The sequence below is a fragment of the Melanerpes formicivorus genome, unplaced genomic scaffold, assembly GCF_026170545.1.
Source record: "Melanerpes formicivorus ecotype bairdi unplaced genomic scaffold, bMelFor1.0.p_v2 SCAF_20, whole genome shotgun sequence".
Classification (NCBI taxonomy): Eukaryota; Metazoa; Chordata; class Aves; order Piciformes; family Picidae; genus Melanerpes; species Melanerpes formicivorus.
Genome location: NW_027142372.1, coordinates 4,492,127 through 4,510,008, shown reverse-complemented (window position 1 = coordinate 4,510,008; position 17,882 = coordinate 4,492,127). Strand labels below are relative to the sequence as shown.

The following is a 17,882-nucleotide window of genomic DNA, read 5'->3' as shown; positions in this document are numbered from 1 at the left end:
TAGTTAGAAGTGTCAAGTTAGAGTCCTTGTATTCTGGCTCTGTCACATCAGCAGTCTATCTTTTTTCATCACTTCAGCAAGATAGACGAACTGAGGCCTATTTAAAACACTGCTACATGAATTCGAGATGTAATTAAGTCAAACTTATGAAGTTGGTCAGCCTGAGCACTTTTGTTTACCATGGGCTTATAATACTGTATCTGTAATTCTGTACCATTCTTGAAGTGATTTTTACTATTTTTTTTCTTTCTGCTAATTTCAATACAAGATGAGTATTACTGACTAAAACTTCTCATTTTTTAAGGGAAAACAGTCTTCTGAAAATACCACAGATTTTAATGTCTGTAAAAATAAGGGGTATTCTAGGGAAATTGAGGCTTACACACACTCCATCCCTATTCCTCTCTCAGCTGATAACTATTTTCCCCCCATAGTTTCAAGATAAATATTGTGTTTCAGGGCTTTTTTTGCCTGCTGTTTATATAGTTTAATACACAATATAATGTAGTTTAGCACTGGAAATAACTGCACACACAGTCTGCTTTTGGTATAATAAAGCTGAAATTATACAATGAAAAGCTATCCTGACTTCTGAGCCTGCTATGTTCAAATACATGAATTTTAAATAGGTCACCAAGAACTTCAAGTGTAAGTGGAATATTGACTGTGGTAGTGATAAGTTCAATTTTAAACCTGCTAAAGTTAGAAAATCTATCTGTAAGATGTGGCAGGGAGTCTGGAAATCATGATACAATCATACACCTTGGGCTTCAAAAGATGCAAAGCACAGCTCAATTTCCTTCTGATGTGATATCTTTTTACACCCTGGAGTTTGCTGCTTATGAAAACTAGTATTATAAAAGGACTTTTGGTTTGGTTTGGTTTTTTTTTACTTTTCTTTTTTGCCTACTCCTGCTAAGACAGACCCAGCAGTTAATTATAAGGCTTAATTGATTTTTTTGATTGAACCATCACATGCTTGCACAATAAACTACCTTGCTACCTCAGAACAGTAGTAAACCTTCCCAATGTAATTGGCTTGTACCAATCTGGTTATATGGACTCTCCTTTCTTTTCTGCTAACTTTGTGAGCTAGTCTTAAGTTACAAATCTTTAGTTTCCTGAGCCATCTTCTGTCATCAGTTCTCTGTCCTACCTGGGTCAGTAGCATAGGGATTTCCTTCTGTGACTGTAATCCTTTTCCTCAAAGGACATTCTGTAATAATAGTGGTACTTAAAAATGAGCAGTAAATTCCCAACTTCTCAAAGTGATGTTCTGGTATTCTTTTTATTAGGCTGTGCAGCCATGAGAAGTGATGAGTTGGTTGAACAACTCAGTGCTGCCCGTGCTTTCCTAAGTGTGGTTTGCCTTTCTGTTCCAAACACTGGGCCAGCTCTGAAGCTCCATCTGAGAGCAACATCTCTGCCAGTGTGGTTGAGTGTGACAGCTAGGAGAAGTGATAAATTGTTTACTGTTACTGTATTTGGTGAGCAGGCCCTGAAGAAGATCCTAGTGGGTGCTGGAGTTGTGTGCCTGGGCAGGCAAGCCATGCAGCTGGCACAGGACAGGGGGTTCTGAGGAGGTCATTGCTATGCCTCTCTATGTTCGAGGCCATAACCTAGGTGATGTAGTGTCATGCTTTGCCCTGATTTCATCTGCTTATTTTCTAAATGACAGGCTACTTTTTTGTATTGATTTGGCTTTCTTATGTAACTGTCGTTTTGAGTGGTATTCTCTGGAAGTGGGTATGCTCCATTTTTGTAAGAAAATATAAGGTAGGTATAAGTAAGACTTTTTTTATATTTACCTTCTAGTTTCTTCCTTTGACTTTTCTGTATTACAGAAGGAGCTCTTCAGAAATTAAAGGTAATTAGGATAGGTGAACTTTCACATGAAAATATTCAAAATATATATAAAAACGTTTAGCTTTGTAGAGAAACTTACCTCTGAAACTAATATTGACCTCTGTCAGCAGATAAATGGAGAACAGACAGATTTTAAGTGATCTAAGATTTTTGTATGAATTGAAAAAGCTGAAGTGAGTGCAGGCTGGCATTTGGAAGCAAAGTCTAAAAGGAATAGTGTTGTCTTTAATGTGAATGGTGTTTCATTCATATGGATCTCTAGCATTCATTTCCTAGACTGAATTGTGTGTGGAGTCCACTAGACTGGATGTTATTTTTGTCTGAGATTCATAATTCACCTACTAATCTCCTTCAGTTATTGTACTGGATGTTCATAGGTTCCTGATTCCCTTTTAATACCTGCTAATGGGTAATTACAGTCAGCAATCATCCTTGTCATGGAAATTGCTGAAGTAATTTCAGAAACACTGTTGTTTGTTTGTGTGAAACAAAAGGTGGAATGGAAATCAACACTGTACCCTTTGTATTTTCTGCCCTAGTATTTAAAGATAGAAAATAAGATGGAGGGGGGGGGAAGACTGCTGTGTTTAGTATCTGGCTGTGTGATGAAAATATATTATGCTCATATGCTTGCAATGCAAACGTTTGGGGGGAAGGCTGGTACCTAGTGATGTGCTGCACGTTGTTTACGACAAGCCTGGAGATGGGAAAAGAGCAAGGGTTGTTTTGGAGGCACACCATCAACTGATTTGCCTCATTTGCCCTGAACTTTCTGCTCTGCCTCAGCAAAGGGCTGGTCTGTGATGCATGTTCCCAGCTTAGTTTTCCTTGTGAAGAGAGTTCCTTTTTGTAACTACTTATCTCGAGCAAACTGCAAAAGAAAGAGGTTTCTCCAACTTTTGTAATGCAACTTGTTAGTGTAGCCTATGATATCATGTTTCAGTTAGTTTTCTTTAAAACACTTGATCTCTCTAGGCTCTGCAGTACCCTCATGTCAATTCTGCAGCTCTTGAGTCCAGGCCAGCTCTTAAGAAAACATGTATTGACACAAAGCACTTGGACAGTTTTAGCTCGTCTAGGAGAACAAAAGAGCTTCAGTCCAGCCTAGTAGCCTAATAAAATGTTTGCTTTCATATTTTTTGTAACAAAATCCTATGGCTTTGTTGGTAGGAAACCAGAGAGTTTAGTGATGATTGAAAATTCTTGTCTATGAGAAGGAAAGCATAGAGCAGTCAAAAATATTCAGATCTGTAGAAGACAGAGATGTCTTTTTTGATTGCAAGTGAAAGGTGTGTGTGTGTTTGTCAGGTCTTGCCTGGACCTAGGTAAGTTGCTGTTGCTGAATCTGAACACAACCTAGATCCCAGTAGCTTGAAACAAAGTAGATTTGGGAGACTGTTGTCCACATTTTTGTATGCCTGTTGCATGTCCAATGTTTCTTGCATATTCATTGGGCATATTCTTTTAACTGACAAAATGTTTTCGACATCAGTTGGCATGCAGATGGCTATGGAGCTCACCCAGATCTGACTAAATAGTGTTCTTTTGTTTTGCAGACATTCCTGTAGGTTCTTAGTGCAGTTTCCAAGCCATGCTGCTGGGGTTGTTTCTTATATATACTATTCTGACATTTTTTCCCTTCTCCTTTCTAATTCTTCAGAATACAGTGAAGGCTTCTAAAGAAATGAGGCTTTTTCTCCATTAACTGATGTTCAGAGCTCCATGGTTTCATGGCAGCTGCCCAGATTTAGTCCCCATTTGGCTTGGTGTTTTTGCCATCGGTGCTTCTGCAAGTGCTGCTTGTTTTTTTGTGGCCTGCTGCTGTTTCAAGGTTATACCTCTCTTGGTGTTCTGACAAATCGCTAAGAAAAGCAAAAGTGGTGCTGTGGTTCACAGTGCTCACGTGAACCTTACATATGAAAACAGGAGTATGTCAAATTGATGATCTTATTAGTGTGTAATGCTTTCTGTGAGATGGAATCTTTTTCTCTCTCAAGTCTGTCTTACATGTTTTCAGAAGGTTGCTGGAAAAAAATCAAAGGGCACAAAAAGCAGTGACTTTGACCTAAGTCTTTCAAGATGACGGTTGGCGTGTCATTACATTTGTCACGTCTAAAAATGTATTCATTCAACTAATGCATAACTGCATGATTTTTGAATAGCTAATTTAGTATGTTGCTAGTGGCTTGCAATTTAAAAACCACTTTAACTTGTACTGAAGGACCACAAGTTGCTCTGCGGTACTTTTACAAAGGGGGGTGGTGGTAGCAGTGGGACGCAAATTGAAACTAGTTCAGAGTGGAATTATTTATCTCGAAGCAGCATTTCTGAAGTGTATTATAGAGTCTAGGTAAATCAGTGCAGTTCAGTTTAGGGGTGTCCTTACCTTTTCTTTTTTCCTTGGGGAACACCATGTATGCTTAACTGAATAAACTCATTTAATAATGCTCTCTTTCTGCAGGGTTCATCCCAAGGAGTGTCAACCTTAAGGAAAGGAGTCAGAGACTTGCTATGTAATTAAAAACAATAAGAAACCCCAAAACTAACCAACCCACAAAAAATTCACGCACTAAAAACTCATATCTGCGCAAATACAAGTTGATCTAAGGATTGATGCACAGAGCTGATGATGAATTGCCCGTGGTTTTGGGGAGGCTAACTCTTTTGCTTTTGGTTACATTGGAAATCTCATGTTATCGCTCATGAGAAGTAAAATCAGAGAATGAAAGTTATTCCATGTGCTGAAAAATCACAACGGCGGCAGGGAAAATACGTAAGCTTGTCTTGGAAGCTTCAGCTGTGTCTTATTGTGTGCACTGGAAACTAAGAGAAACAGAAACCAGCCTGGGGGAAGATGCCAGCTAAAGGTAAATACTTCTTCAACGAAAATGATGACTGCAGAATATCGGACCCGCTCTATGAGAAGTACCGCTACACAAGCCAGCAGCACCCACTCCTGCTTCTACTGCTCTTCATTGCAATAATTTTCTGGACTACTCTAATTACAATATTTTTTGTTGTTGATGTGAGTATACTTTTTCCATTTGAGGTTTTCAAAGATGATGAGTAATCAGTGTAACAGCACACAAAACATTTGTGGCTAATTCTTTGATCCATGTGGTATCCAAGTTGCAGTGTTGAAAGAAATCAAGTAATCGTGCGTGTAATGCTGTGCATGGTTTTGAAGGGGCAGACGAGAGAGGACCCAGTATTGTCAGGCACATGCCCAGACATTGTAAGAATTGTTCTTTTGTTCCTGTATAATATGCACAAATCATAATCTATGCTAAGTGGTAGCTGCAATAGTTACAAAATAGTAAAGGGGCCAAGGAAAGAATCAGAATGCAGGTTAAAATGTCTCGTGTTTTCTCTTTAGAATCTGCTATGAAATGTAAAATAATATAGTGATTCACTTGTTATAAATTCATGAGGTGATTGATTCTTTTTTAAATTAGTTTTTCTAAGGATTTGTAGATAGTAATAATGTTTTTACTATTTTTTATGTGTGTAATAAAAATACAACAGGAACCTCTCAGAACCATGGGGAAGCTGTTGATTCAATAGTTAGCGGAGAGCGGGAATCTTATAGACATAGGAATGATGCAGCCTAAACAATGTTTTGTTCTGTAGAATAATATCATTTTCTGTAAAGCAATAAGGTGTTCTTCAAGCTATCCCAGCTGGCAGCTGATTTAAAGATAATTTTGTAGAAAGGTAATGAGAAAGCTGTTCAATCCCTCACTGCCTTCTAGCACTGCTTTCCAAATAGTGTACTTCATGATAACATGTCTGTAAGTTCCTTGGCAACAAATCTAATCTTACCAATTGCCCTTGTATCTCTTTTAGCTTTTATTTCTTAAAAATGGAAAGAAATAGCAAGAGTGTTTATATGTTACAAGTGATCTGGAAAGCTTAGGAAGAGAGCTGTTGCACAGCTTTTTAGCAAAGCTTGAGCTCCTTAAATGCATTTCTTTGGGTACTTCTGCATTGTACAATAGTTAGAAACCACTGATTAGAGAAATAATAATGGTGGAACTGGGCTAGACTGGGTTTGTGGAATAGTGTTTATTATCTCTGTATGTTTGCATGTCTGAAAGTGTTCATGCTGCCACAGCTAGACTGCTTGGGAACTCAGACTAGCATATTTGAGACCTTTCTAAGATCTTTCCAGGACAGTATAGAGGCATTTTCAGTTTTTTTCTAAAAGGGACATGTAGACCAAATCTGACATTTTGTTTTACTTTTGCAGGAAGCACATAATCATCTTGCCTTCATTATTGCAGTATGTGCTGCTCTTGTCATATTTGCAGTTATGTATTTACTTTTATGCATTGAATCCCTGTTTCGGAGATGGCTAACGATATTTGGAGTTGCGATCTGGATTTGCTTCTTAATCATAGGCTATGTATCTCTTTTTGAGAAAGAAGATGAGTATCAGCTGTGGGAGCAGGTATGTGTATCTTCATCCAGGAACACTCACAGAACTGGCTGTCAGTATACATGACTCTCTGCTTTTATGTAAATACTATAACTGTATACTAATGTTTTTCTGGACATGGAGTTTCACTTACATTTAGTTTTATTGGTCTATTACAGTAATTTTTAGTTTGTATTTTTACCTTAGTGAAAATACAATTCAGATGAGAAAATAGAATAACTGCATAAATCTATACAGGAATTGCATCTTTAACTTGGAATTGAATTATGTTTTTATTTGAGATCTTGACTGGATCTTAATTATTATGAATTTGTCTTTGAGAGAATTATCATTAATATTACTTGCTTTGTTAATTTATGTGGGTCAAAGTGGTATTCAATAAATATATAAAGTGCTCCAAAGCTGGGTGTGCCTTAGGGAACATATTTTCAAATTGGAAGGAGAGGTGAAGGGAACAATGAGAATTAGTGACACATCCTGGCATAGCTGGGTGTGGCTAAAGTTCATTGCTTACTATCTCTGATCAGAAGACGGGTGATTGTGTGATGCCAAAAATATCATCATTTGTAGGAAACTCCTCCTAAGTTCTCATAATGTAACTGGAGGGTTTTTAATGAAATAAAAATGACTTTTTATCTTGTTTTACTGACTCTTCCCCTTCCCCTCTTTATTTCAAATAGAGAAAGGTATAAATTATCAGTTAACCAAAATCTGATTTCTATTATGGCCTTAATCCAGCATCATGTATTTACAGTTGCTATTCAGTATTTTTCAACTCAAGGAAGACGTTACTACCTTTAGGAAAAAACAAAATATACTGCACTTAACAATGAGTATGAGCACATGATGAAGCAAGGTTTGGTTTTTGCTGCTTTCAGTGATGCAAGCCAATGTATTGCTTTGATATGGTAGTAATTCATTAATGTTGATTTAAAGCCTGAGATACAAGGAGAGCCTAGATTAGAAAGTAGAAATGAATAGGTTGATTTCAGACTTTTATCTCAAGTTATGAACTTAACACTAAACAACGTGATATTTAAGTGCAGGCATGACCTTTGCTTGTTGGTGTTTATAAAACTATTACACAGTGTTTAGAACATTGTGGGATTGGTACTGTACTTAGGCAGTAAAAAGTTGATACCCCCCCAAGCAGTGAAGGTGAGCATGAAAAGATTACTTTGGTTGAGTGAAAGCTTCTATTTGCTTGCTTGCTTGTTTATTGTTGTCCCAACTAAACTGTCTCTTCTGGCAAAACATTTAAGTGCAGACAGTGCCTTGAGACTTCCTTAAAGGAAACTCATGTCTGGAACCACACAAGTTGAATTGCAAGGATGAGATGGAGCTGAGTCAGGAACACTACAGGATTTTCCTCTGATCAGAGTTCCAAGTTTTCATACATGTGAGCTATAACAAATCTATAAATAGGATGTATGTTTTATAAACCTTCTGTATGATCCCTAGCAGTTTACAAAATGCACAATGGTCTCTGAAATCTGTGCATCTAAATATGTGGCTAGTGTCAATGACAATTGTGTTGGCACAAGAAACTATTGGTTGGATTTTTGTTTGTTATCAAATAGAATAAACATACACACATGATTGGGTGATGTTAAAATTAGAATAAGGATTTGAGAAGTTAAGGAATCTTTCTCTTCAAGTTGCTACCCTTGCAGCACACCATTTCTGATACCTGATGCTCTAAGTGCATCAGCTGTAATGGGTAAGTTAAGAATGAAGGGCAAAGACAGCTGAAAAACTTCAAGCTGATATGTCATACTGACTATGAATTTATAGCTGCTACTTCCTTCAAAACTTTTAGGACTAGTGCTGTCCTTATGGTTTTAATTGTGCTGTTGAAATGTCAATATTTAGTTCATCCTGAATAGGATGAGCAGCAAGAGTCCTGCTGCTCTCCTCCTTGTTCTCTAGTGATTGTTGACAGGTGCCTAATAATATGTATGTGTGATTATTATTTCCCCCTCCCTCTTTCTTTCCAAAGGTACCATTCTTTCTATTCATAATCTTCACAGTTTATACCATGCTACCCTTTGGGATGAAAGGTGCTGTCATAGTTAGTGTTCTTTCTGCTCTCTCCCATATTACTGTTCTAAGCATTGTGGTAAGCATCACTTCTCAGAAAAAGAAGGAATGCATTCTGTTTCAGGTAAGGAAATACTACTTGGCTAAGTAATTAAATACCCATATCATATTACCATTTGATATTGGCATAACTATCCTGTTTAGATAAGTTCCAAACTTCCAAACGGATGTTTCACATTCATGGATGTAGAGCTTGGGCCCAGTGTGTTTTGCGTACTTTCATAAAATTGCAGTTATTTTAATTTATGAGGCATTTTGGTTTTCTGACCTAAGTGGGAGAAGCAGAATTATTATTTGAAGCTTTTAATTAAGTTACTCAAAATATGACAAACTACGTCACAAGCGTTCTTCCCAATCTGTGCTGTTTCAGATAGGTCTATCTAACCTTCGTCTGGCACTGCTTGCAGGGTGGATCAAAAGGGCTGTTTCTGCCCTGGGGAGTCAGCAGGGCCTGTGATTGCTACTGGGTGCTTTCAGGGTTTCCAAAACTTATTAATAGGGTGTGGTCAGAGTAGCACCCCAGCTCTTTTGATGAAGGTGTATGTCAGACTTCACACAGCATGCTGATGCATGAGCTTGTAGATTGGCTTCTCCCTCAGTCAAACCCTGGTGCCTGCGAATAAATGTTAAATTATATGGGAGAGTGTTTTGTTTCATTCTAGTACTGCATGTTCAGTCAGGAATGCTGGTGACTGGAAGTTAGCTGGTATTTCCTAGGTACATCCTGGCTAAGTGCAACAACATGTTTTGGTGTTTGAAGGGGTTAGAGTAAAATTGAATGTGACTTGGGATTGGTGGGTTTTAAGGAACTAGTATGTGTATCAGTGACTGTTCTGCAGCAGGTAAATGTTTTTCTTCTTGTGCAGCTACTTGCCAATGCTGTCATTTTTCTTTGTGGTAACTTGATGGGGGCGTTTCACAAACGCCAAATGCAAGTTGCTTCGTGGGATTTGTATAGATACACATTAAAGTGCATTCAGGTCCGAATGAAACTGAAGATTGAGAAGAGGCAGCAAGTGAGTGAACTAATTAATGTTATGAATTGCTTATTTTAATTTCTAAAGTCTGTATAACTTTACAAGGTTCGTGACTAATCCATGTTGAAAGGCTTGGTTCAATCTTTGTGATGCCCACCTAGTGTCAAAGATAAAAATTGTGCCATTTGTAACAAAAGAAGGAAGCTATAGGGAGGAAGATGTGTTCTGTGGCTTGTCTAGATGACAAGCACAATATTTGCAACAGGAATGTAATTGTCAGTTACTTTAGTTACTTTTTTCCTAATATCAAATGTTACTAAGACTGGCCCAAGATAATGTAAAAGAACATGTCCTTAATGCCCTGAAAAATCATATAGTAGCTTACAGTATTTGAGTGTGAAATAGTTAACTTCCATAAACTCTAGTGATAGTTAAGGAATAAGCAAGGAACATGAACTTCTTACTCAGGAAGAATTGTGAAGAAGTGTCAAAGCTGAAACTAGGGTGCCTTTCTTCTTTTATCCTGGTATAAGCAGAGTTAAGAACAGCAGCTCCAGAAAGCTGATGTGTACAGTTTTCTGTGCACCAGTTATTAGATAAAAGGAAGGGGCTGAAAAGGGAGTGACTTGATCAAATTCAAAAGAAGAAAATACCACACTGCTAGTGTGATCTGTCCTCTGATGCTAATCTTGTGAGATGAGATGACAAATCTGCATTAAAGTCCTGGCAGGGTTTCCCCATGCAGCATCCAGAGAAGCATCTGATCAGCTTTCACAGGCAGTGTGCTCTCATTCTTTGGGTGATGTGCTAACTTGCATGTTTGTTGTTGGAGAGTTGTTTTATGGTGGCATGTTTGAAGTGTAGATGTGCTTAAGTCTATGGACAGCTTTCTTTTCATCTGTGTTGTAATTTGTCACATAATGTTAATCTTTTTTTCTTTGCCACCCACTTTTTCTCTGAAAGCAATGTGAGACATGAAGTTCAGGGTTCATCATTGCTTTCTTGAAAAATGTGTAATGTGTCAGCCTTAAATGGTTCCTTTACATTCACTGAGGCTTTAAACAGTTTAAACTGTTTGCCAAGGTTGACTCTTCTAGTATTAAAATGCTAGAGTAGCAGGAGTTGTTTCTGAGGGCAGTCTCAAACTGAACTGCTGTCTGTACCTAGTGTAGTGCTTGATGCTCACGTACTTCCTCTTCCCACTGTGATCCCAAGGCGTTTCTTTTTGGTGGCAGGCACCGGTTGAGTAACCCTGGCCATGTGTATATGGCTGCATCAGGTATTCAGGAAAAAGGACAAAGATTTGTTCCAAAGGCACAGCATTTTACTCGGTTACACAGTGTGCTGGCCTTGCTGACAGTGTCATCTGAACAAGTTCCTGCTTCTAGCCGCTCCTCGCAGCATTTCCTCTATGTGGTGACGGTGTCTCCAGGGCAGTAGAGCCCTTCCTAGGTTCAAAGTACTCTCTTTTTGTCTTCCTTTGCTGCCCAGCAACTTAGCACCGTTGTCTTTGAAGAACAGGCTTTTAAGTCAAAGCCAGTGTGAAACAGTTCACTGAATAATCAAACAATACAAGTGGGTTTTGAAGAGTCTGTATTCTCACTCTGTTTCAAAGACCTCATTTCAGTGGCATCAGTTCCTGGTTCATTTAAGCTATAACAGTATGTTGTTGACACCTTTATGCCTGTTGTTGCTTTTCCAGTATTTGAGAATTCCCAATGTTGTTAATAGTGCATAGATTGTTCCTTATAGAATATAAGCTTTTACTAGAAGCTTCATCAGACAATGCTAACATAACACCCAGTGTTGGTAGACAAGTTTTCATTTATTTATCCAGAAATCGTGGTACTGAATTTTTGTTTCATGGTTATAGAGAGAGATGTTATAAAATAAAATATACAACAAAATATAAAACAAAAATTAAAAAAGACAAAAAAAAGCAGCACCTGTCCTTAACTGTCAAATGGGTGATGCAGAGAGCAGAAATGTGGAAGTATTCTGTAGTAAACCTGATGTGCCTTCCTCCAAAGCTATCTAAATAAAGGGATTTAAAAAGTTTAATTGATTCCTTCTTGCAGTCACTAAAATTAATTTCAGATTGAAAGTTAAGCATTTTGCATCATTATTTTTTCCCCTCTCCTTTTAGGAAAATTTGCTGTTATCCATCCTGCCAGCTCATATATCTATGGAAATGAAGCTAGCAATCATTGAGCGACTAAAGGAAACTAATGATAACAGGCAAATGCATGACAACAACTTCCACAGCCTGTATGTAAAAAGGCACCAAAATGTTAGGTAAGTGAAAACTCTAAATTAATGTTATTAATATAAGCTGCTGGTTCTTAAGAGTATATATGTAGTCCAGTGACATTCCCCTTTGGAGACTCTCAGGTTGAAGGGAGCTTCTTGTAGTAGGAAGATACCGTGTCTTGAACTAGTGTGCTGTTTTCTCAATCAGTTGATGTACTTCTTTTTTCTTTTTCTTTTTTACAAATCTTTTTTCTGGAGTTATTTTCCAAAGAGCTGCTGTCTGTTAAATATGTTTTAATATTTAAGTTGTCTGTGGAACAGCTGTATCTTCATGTTTCAGTTATGTTGTTCTTCCCTTGTGTTCTTGCCTAGCATTCTTTATGCAGATATTGTAGGATTTACTCGCCTCGCCAGTGACTGCTCTCCTAAGGAATTAGTAGTGATGCTGAATGAGCTTTTTGGAAAATTTGATCAGATTGCCAAGGTAGGTGTTACAGTTTGTTGTGCAGTAGGGACAAAGGCCACCACTGGAAAAAGTAGTCTTTTCCACACGGCAGAAGACAGTTGGTGCTAGTGTTTCTGAAGTCACCTCGCTAGCAAAATCACAATAAAGCCAATTTTAAAATGAAAATGGCAAATGCAGCAAATTATTACTGTAATTCCAGTGCTTCAGTTTGGTGGTTTATCTGTATTGTTCAGGGAATCATTTGATAGCAATAAAAATTGTAAGAGAAGCCATACACAACTTCTATTGAGAAGCTTCTCTGTCTTCAGTTAGAAGGCTTAGTTGTTTGCTCTACAAATGGAGAAAGTTGCAGGCATGCATTTAAATTCACAAGTTCAGTCATACTGTATCAGACCAAGGAATTTAGCTCAGGAGAAATAATAGTAATGCATATTTACAGAAAAAGTGTAAGGACAAGAAGCAGGTTAAAATGGTCCCTACTAAGATATATCCTTACTGCTGACTCTTCAAGCTGGTAGTAGTTCTTGCCACTTCCAAGTGCTGCTTGAGGTTACTTTCTTTGTAACTGTAATCACAAACTCAGTTTCAGTTGTCAGGTATATAATATATATATATATGGTATGGTAGTATATGAAATAGTATATATATGGTATATGGTAGTATATGAAATAGTTTCTCTGGAAACCTATTTGCAGATTATAGGGACTGTATCATACACATGTTTGCATAATTGTGTGATTATTTCTCTTATACAGTTAAAACTTCAATTACTGGCAAACAAGAGTCATACTAACTGTACTGTGATAGTATAGTTATGAAGCAGCTGTTAAGAACACATAGAATAAGTCATGTCGTCCTAGTTGCCTTGATCTTTTTATTCTCCAGTAGGAATTGAGACATTTGGTCATTTTTTGCAGCTGTTGCTCAGATAGAAAATTAGACAAGATGCCAGATTTTGAGTGGTATGTCTGCAAATCGCAGTTTAAAAAACTGTCTGGATTCAGTGAGCCACGGTCTTTTGCAACTCTGCGGTTGAGCTGTAAGAAGAGATTCCTGCTTTTTGTGCTATTTTGGTTCTGCTGGGGAGTCTTCTCAGTCATCTTTTCCATAGCCTCCAGTTTACCTAATAAAAGTCGATGGCTAACCCAGAGCATTGAGCTGGATACTGAAGTCTAACAGCTCCAATAAAGGGCTAGGTTCCCCCATTGATCTCTGAACAGGGGTAACATCTAAGATTGTCATTGGCTGCAGTGCTCAGAACCTGCTGGATGGCTTAAGACTGTGGAGAATGATGGGTGTTTTTTTAAGGCTGTGGTTGATGAGAGAGAAAGCTTAGTTTGGCAAATTGCCACTGATTTGGTCTGATTTTTGGAGCTGATTGAAGCATTACTGGGCTGTTCCCACAGCAGGGGAGGGTTAGGAAGCTGAGGTTGTCTGGTGGCCCAAATTAAGCCTTCAGTCAATGCTACACAGCATCATAGAATTAGCATTGGCTAATTTGTAGTTCAAATCCTTCAGTAAACATTTAACAAAAGACAGCATGAGGAGCTTTTTGCTCTTCCCCTTTCCTCTCTCCTGCCAGTCACAGGCAGCGGTATCCTCTGTTGCACAGCTCGGAAAGAGTTTTCTGCTGCTGGATTACAGTATTGTGGGTTGTTTTTATTAGCATTAGCAAACTGTAGTGAGTGCTGGCTTCCTTTTCAATCGTATTTGAATCCCCAAAAATCCACCTTGTGCTTCTGCAAAGCTACCAGGTTGGGCATCTTAACTCCTAACTTCCCTCTAAATTCTGTGCAGGTTTTACGAGACTGCACAATTTTACTAATGAGGCTGCCTTACAAAAATCAAGGAAAGGGTGAACAAGATTAAAAATAATAAATAAGTAGACTTCACTCTTTAGATGGTAAAGTCAGTGACAGTTCTGTTTTTCTGTGCAGTTTCTCAATTGCACACTATTCCAAGAATGAAGTCAGAAATTAGTAAGACAGTTATATTTCAGAAATGCACAAAGTGGTCATTTCTGTTACACCCCAGCGGGCAACATCCAGGCGCTGGGATGTGGGAAACAAGAACTAAACTTTGCTTCAGTGGGGGTTGAGTGAGGCCTACTTTCTCAAAATGGTACAGACAAATCCTGGTTGTGGTGTCATTAGCCTACTTGCAGTTTCCTTTTTCCTGTTCAATATGCTTACTGTGATTTCACAGGAGAATGAATGCATGAGAATAAAAATCCTTGGAGACTGTTACTACTGTGTCTCAGGCCTCCCTGTGTCCTTACCAGTTCATGCCAGGAACTGTGTTAAAATGGGACTCGATATGTGTGAAGCAATAAAGTAAGTATGGCATGCAAAACTTTTTTCCTGTATCAAGGCTATGAAGCTACTGAATAAAGTATTTTGTTGTCTTGTCAGCATTCACTGTGCATTTACTATCTGTAGTTGGATAGTTACGCCTAGGCCATAGGTTTGTCTCTTGTCTTTGCACAGAGTGTATAATGAGATTAAACCTTAGCAGATTTCCAGGAGGAAGAGAAAAAAAATCAAGAACTGTAACTTGTTCTCTAATCCCCACCCTCCTCCGTAGGCAGGTGCGAGAAGCCACGGGAGTGGATATCAACATGAGGGTTGGTATTCATTCTGGGAATGTGCTGTGTGGAGTGATTGGCCTCCGGAAGTGGCAGTATGATGTCTGGTCGCACGATGTGTCCTTAGCGAACCGCATGGAGTCGGCCGGCGTACCTGGGTGAGGATCTTCCCTTTCAGTGCCGATTCACTCTGTCATCATGGCTTGCATAATTCTGGTTTATTAGTCTGGAATTTGTGACTGGGCCATGACACAAATCCTCATAATGAGATGATAAAAATAGGACAAATGTGTACTTACTGGAGCGTTAAAGTATTAATGTTTTCCAATTCAGTTTTCAGTGGGCTATACAATTCTGTTCTTAGGCAAGTGACTACTTCTTGGCCTCCCTTCCTTGTAGAAACTCCTGTGTCTTTGGCAGTGCATTGTTGACTCAGTTAATTTAAGTTGCATGCAACACTGATGATACATTTGTAAGTTTAGTTAAAGAATAGATGTGCTGATGGATTGTAGGACCAATAGCATGGTTCTTAACCACTTTGTTCCAGAGGAAAGTGAGCAAAGCTGTGGGAAGATGAACTGTGAGAAAGTAGAATATATGAAAAGTAATTATGTTTGATGAGCATACTCAGGTCTCCTGTTGAGAAATTGTGGAAAGATGTTGCTTGTAGTTCATATGGAAATACCTGATTTGGGATAGTGAATTAAATAGTATTTAAGGGAAAGTGTGAACAGGTATAGAAAATACAATTTACTACCCTTAGATGTGTGTTGCTCCCGCTACTCTGTTATGCTCCCCTCTCTTTCACTTGGAAGACTTTCAGAATATCCTCCTACTTGACATAATTCCTTTTCTAGTTCCCCCCCGCCCCCCAACTTTGTAACCATCTCCTCCCTTTCTGCATGAGACAGTCCTTGCTTACATGTGTTGTGAGCTTTCCATAGGGCTCTTGCCATCTGAAACAACCTGCCTATGAGTCTGTGTTGTCAGTCAGCAGACCTCCTTTGATCACATTTCTGTGTGTTTCTTGTATGTGTCTGCTTAATTTAGTTTTATACTGATGCTATCTTGTTCTGGGAAGTTTATTCTAGTGTATGTGCTATGGAAGATGTGCAACAAAGAACTGCAGTGAAGGACTGCAAATATGGTTTTAAGTACTGGCAGTTGGCTGCCAAAGCATGAGAAGACAGAAAAACAGAAATGTCAGCAGTGGCAGCTGAAATGTAAATGAAATGCTTGATGTGACCTTTCAGTAAGTGTTTGGGTCTCTTGTTCTTTCCCCCTTCTCAGCCGAGTACACATCACCGAAGCAACGTTAAATCACCTAGGCAAAGCTTATGAAGTAGAAGAAGGAAATGGACACCTGAGGGATCCTTACCTTGAATCCATGAATATCAAAACCTATTTAGTGGTTGATCCAAGGGTATGTCTATGTTTTTAAACATCTATATTTACTAAAAAATATACATATGCTTGAAGTACATAGATGGGTGTGATACATACCCCTTTTTAATTCAGGAAAAGAATTAAAACACAGTATGAGTCATCTGAGTAGCTTGAATTCAGGACTTCAGATCTGAAATCCCATCCTACTGTTTTATGACATGTCTGTTACCTTGAAGGTAGTAAGTGCTATTCTAAAACCTCTCCTGTGGTCCACTTAGAGTTTGCATGAAATGTGTCTCTCAAATCCAGGTCAAAAGGTGAGATAAATTAATGAAAGATTACCTGTACTGTGGGGCCACTTTCAGATAAAATATTTCCTGCTAAATACCTTCTGACATCTTCCTCGCTGTCATAGATGTGAGATTCACCTTCTTTGCAAGGTATAGAGTTAACAGCTGTTGGTTGCCCCTATGGAGGCTAGCACTTGCAAACACCTCGAATGTGTCTATTTTGAATCTGCTTGTGGATGATAAAAAAATTGGTTTTTAAGAAAAGAATGAAAAGGGCAAACTTCTTTCCTTCAGGATCTTCACAGGAAGGAACAGTATAGAGCTACTTTTAACTGGCAAGAATTCAATGGAGTCTTTGTTGGATGTTTTATGTACTACAACCTCCCAGCATGTACACAGAACGTATTCTCAGAATAAGGACCCAAGTCAATTAAAGTGGTCCCTGCTCACTAGGGGATGGCTGTGAAATGTTAAAGAATAACCAGTTAGTGGTTCTGTAGTTTTAGCTTCCTTGTACACATAAGAACATTGCTGTAAACCCTGTATATACTGCTTGACTCCCTGCTTGACATCCAACCTGGGATATAATCTAAAGTTGAGTCTGTAATTTGTGGGCTCTTCTCCTAACCACTCTTTTGAAATGCCCTAGCTCAGGACCTAGGAATCTTTTCCCCTAGCTGTTGTGCTGACTGCAAGGAAATTCTATCTGGTCTTAATATCCGGTGATGTCTCTCATCATGACAACTATATCAGGAAATTTGAGCGTTGCAGCATTGCAGCAAGTGAAGGCTTGTAAAGGCAGTTGAAGTAAATTCATTATGTCATGATTTGCTTTAGCTCATGATAATTACATGAGATAAAGGAATTGAGGTTGGCTGACATTGCTGGTATGTGTTTAATATCTAGGTTAGATAGCCATGAAGGACTCAAGTGCACGTAGCTTCATTTCTTTGTAATTTGTATGCTTTTCTGGGTTTTGAGTGATGGTGTTTTTTCTGTCAGTCCAAACAATGCACATCAAATAATCATCTCCCTAAAACAAGAGTTAACGATGGACTGAAGATGCGAGCATCTGTGCGGATGACACGTTACTTAGAGTCCTGGGGAGCAGCCAGGCCCTTTGCCCACCTGAACCACAGAGAAAGTGTGAGCAGTGAGTCTTCAAGTTCACAAGGAAGACGAAGAAAGGTGAGCTTTGAAGCAGTGATTGACATTCTACAATTGCAATCTGCTGCTTGTGTCTGTGGTGTGGAACTTGGAGTCTGACACTGTTTGGGTGGCTGAATTTCTGCTGTTACTTTTGGTATTAAAGGCATACACAGAAATTGTACAACAACTGTCAGAACTTAACAGTATTCATACTCTGCCAATCTCTAGCATGCTGTATTCAGATTAAACCTTCAAAGCAAAACTTTCTACCTTTCCTGACATTTTTTCATCTTGGGGTTCCTGCTTGCTACATGTGGTTTTGGAGAAAAGATAATTTATCCCAGACTCTTGATTCACTAAACATTCACTCAAAATC

The 17,882-nt window shown here is 38.6% G+C and overlaps 1 protein-coding gene across 6 annotated transcripts in view; it reads left to right on the top strand.

Annotated features, from left to right (window-relative positions):
• ADCY7 (adenylate cyclase 7) overlaps window positions 1-17,882 on the top strand; it is a 58,114-nt gene that overhangs the window by 23,649 nt on the left and 16,583 nt on the right. For all 6 annotated transcript variants that reach the window (XM_068150554.1, XM_068150551.1, XM_068150553.1 and 3 more), the window contains 10 exons: window positions 4,328-4,891; window positions 6,116-6,316; window positions 8,304-8,468; window positions 9,271-9,420; window positions 11,528-11,676; window positions 12,004-12,115; window positions 14,303-14,430; window positions 14,681-14,839; window positions 15,972-16,104; window positions 17,360-17,545. In XM_068150554.1, coding sequence (XP_068006655.1) covers window positions 4,721-4,891; window positions 6,116-6,316; window positions 8,304-8,468; window positions 9,271-9,420; window positions 11,528-11,676; window positions 12,004-12,115; window positions 14,303-14,430; window positions 14,681-14,839; window positions 15,972-16,104; window positions 17,360-17,545 — 1,554 coding nt within the window. In that variant the 5' untranslated portion in view covers window positions 4,328-4,720. The remainder of the gene's footprint in view (window positions 1-4,327; window positions 4,892-6,115; window positions 6,317-8,303; window positions 8,469-9,270; window positions 9,421-11,527; window positions 11,677-12,003; window positions 12,116-14,302; window positions 14,431-14,680; window positions 14,840-15,971; window positions 16,105-17,359; window positions 17,546-17,882) is intronic.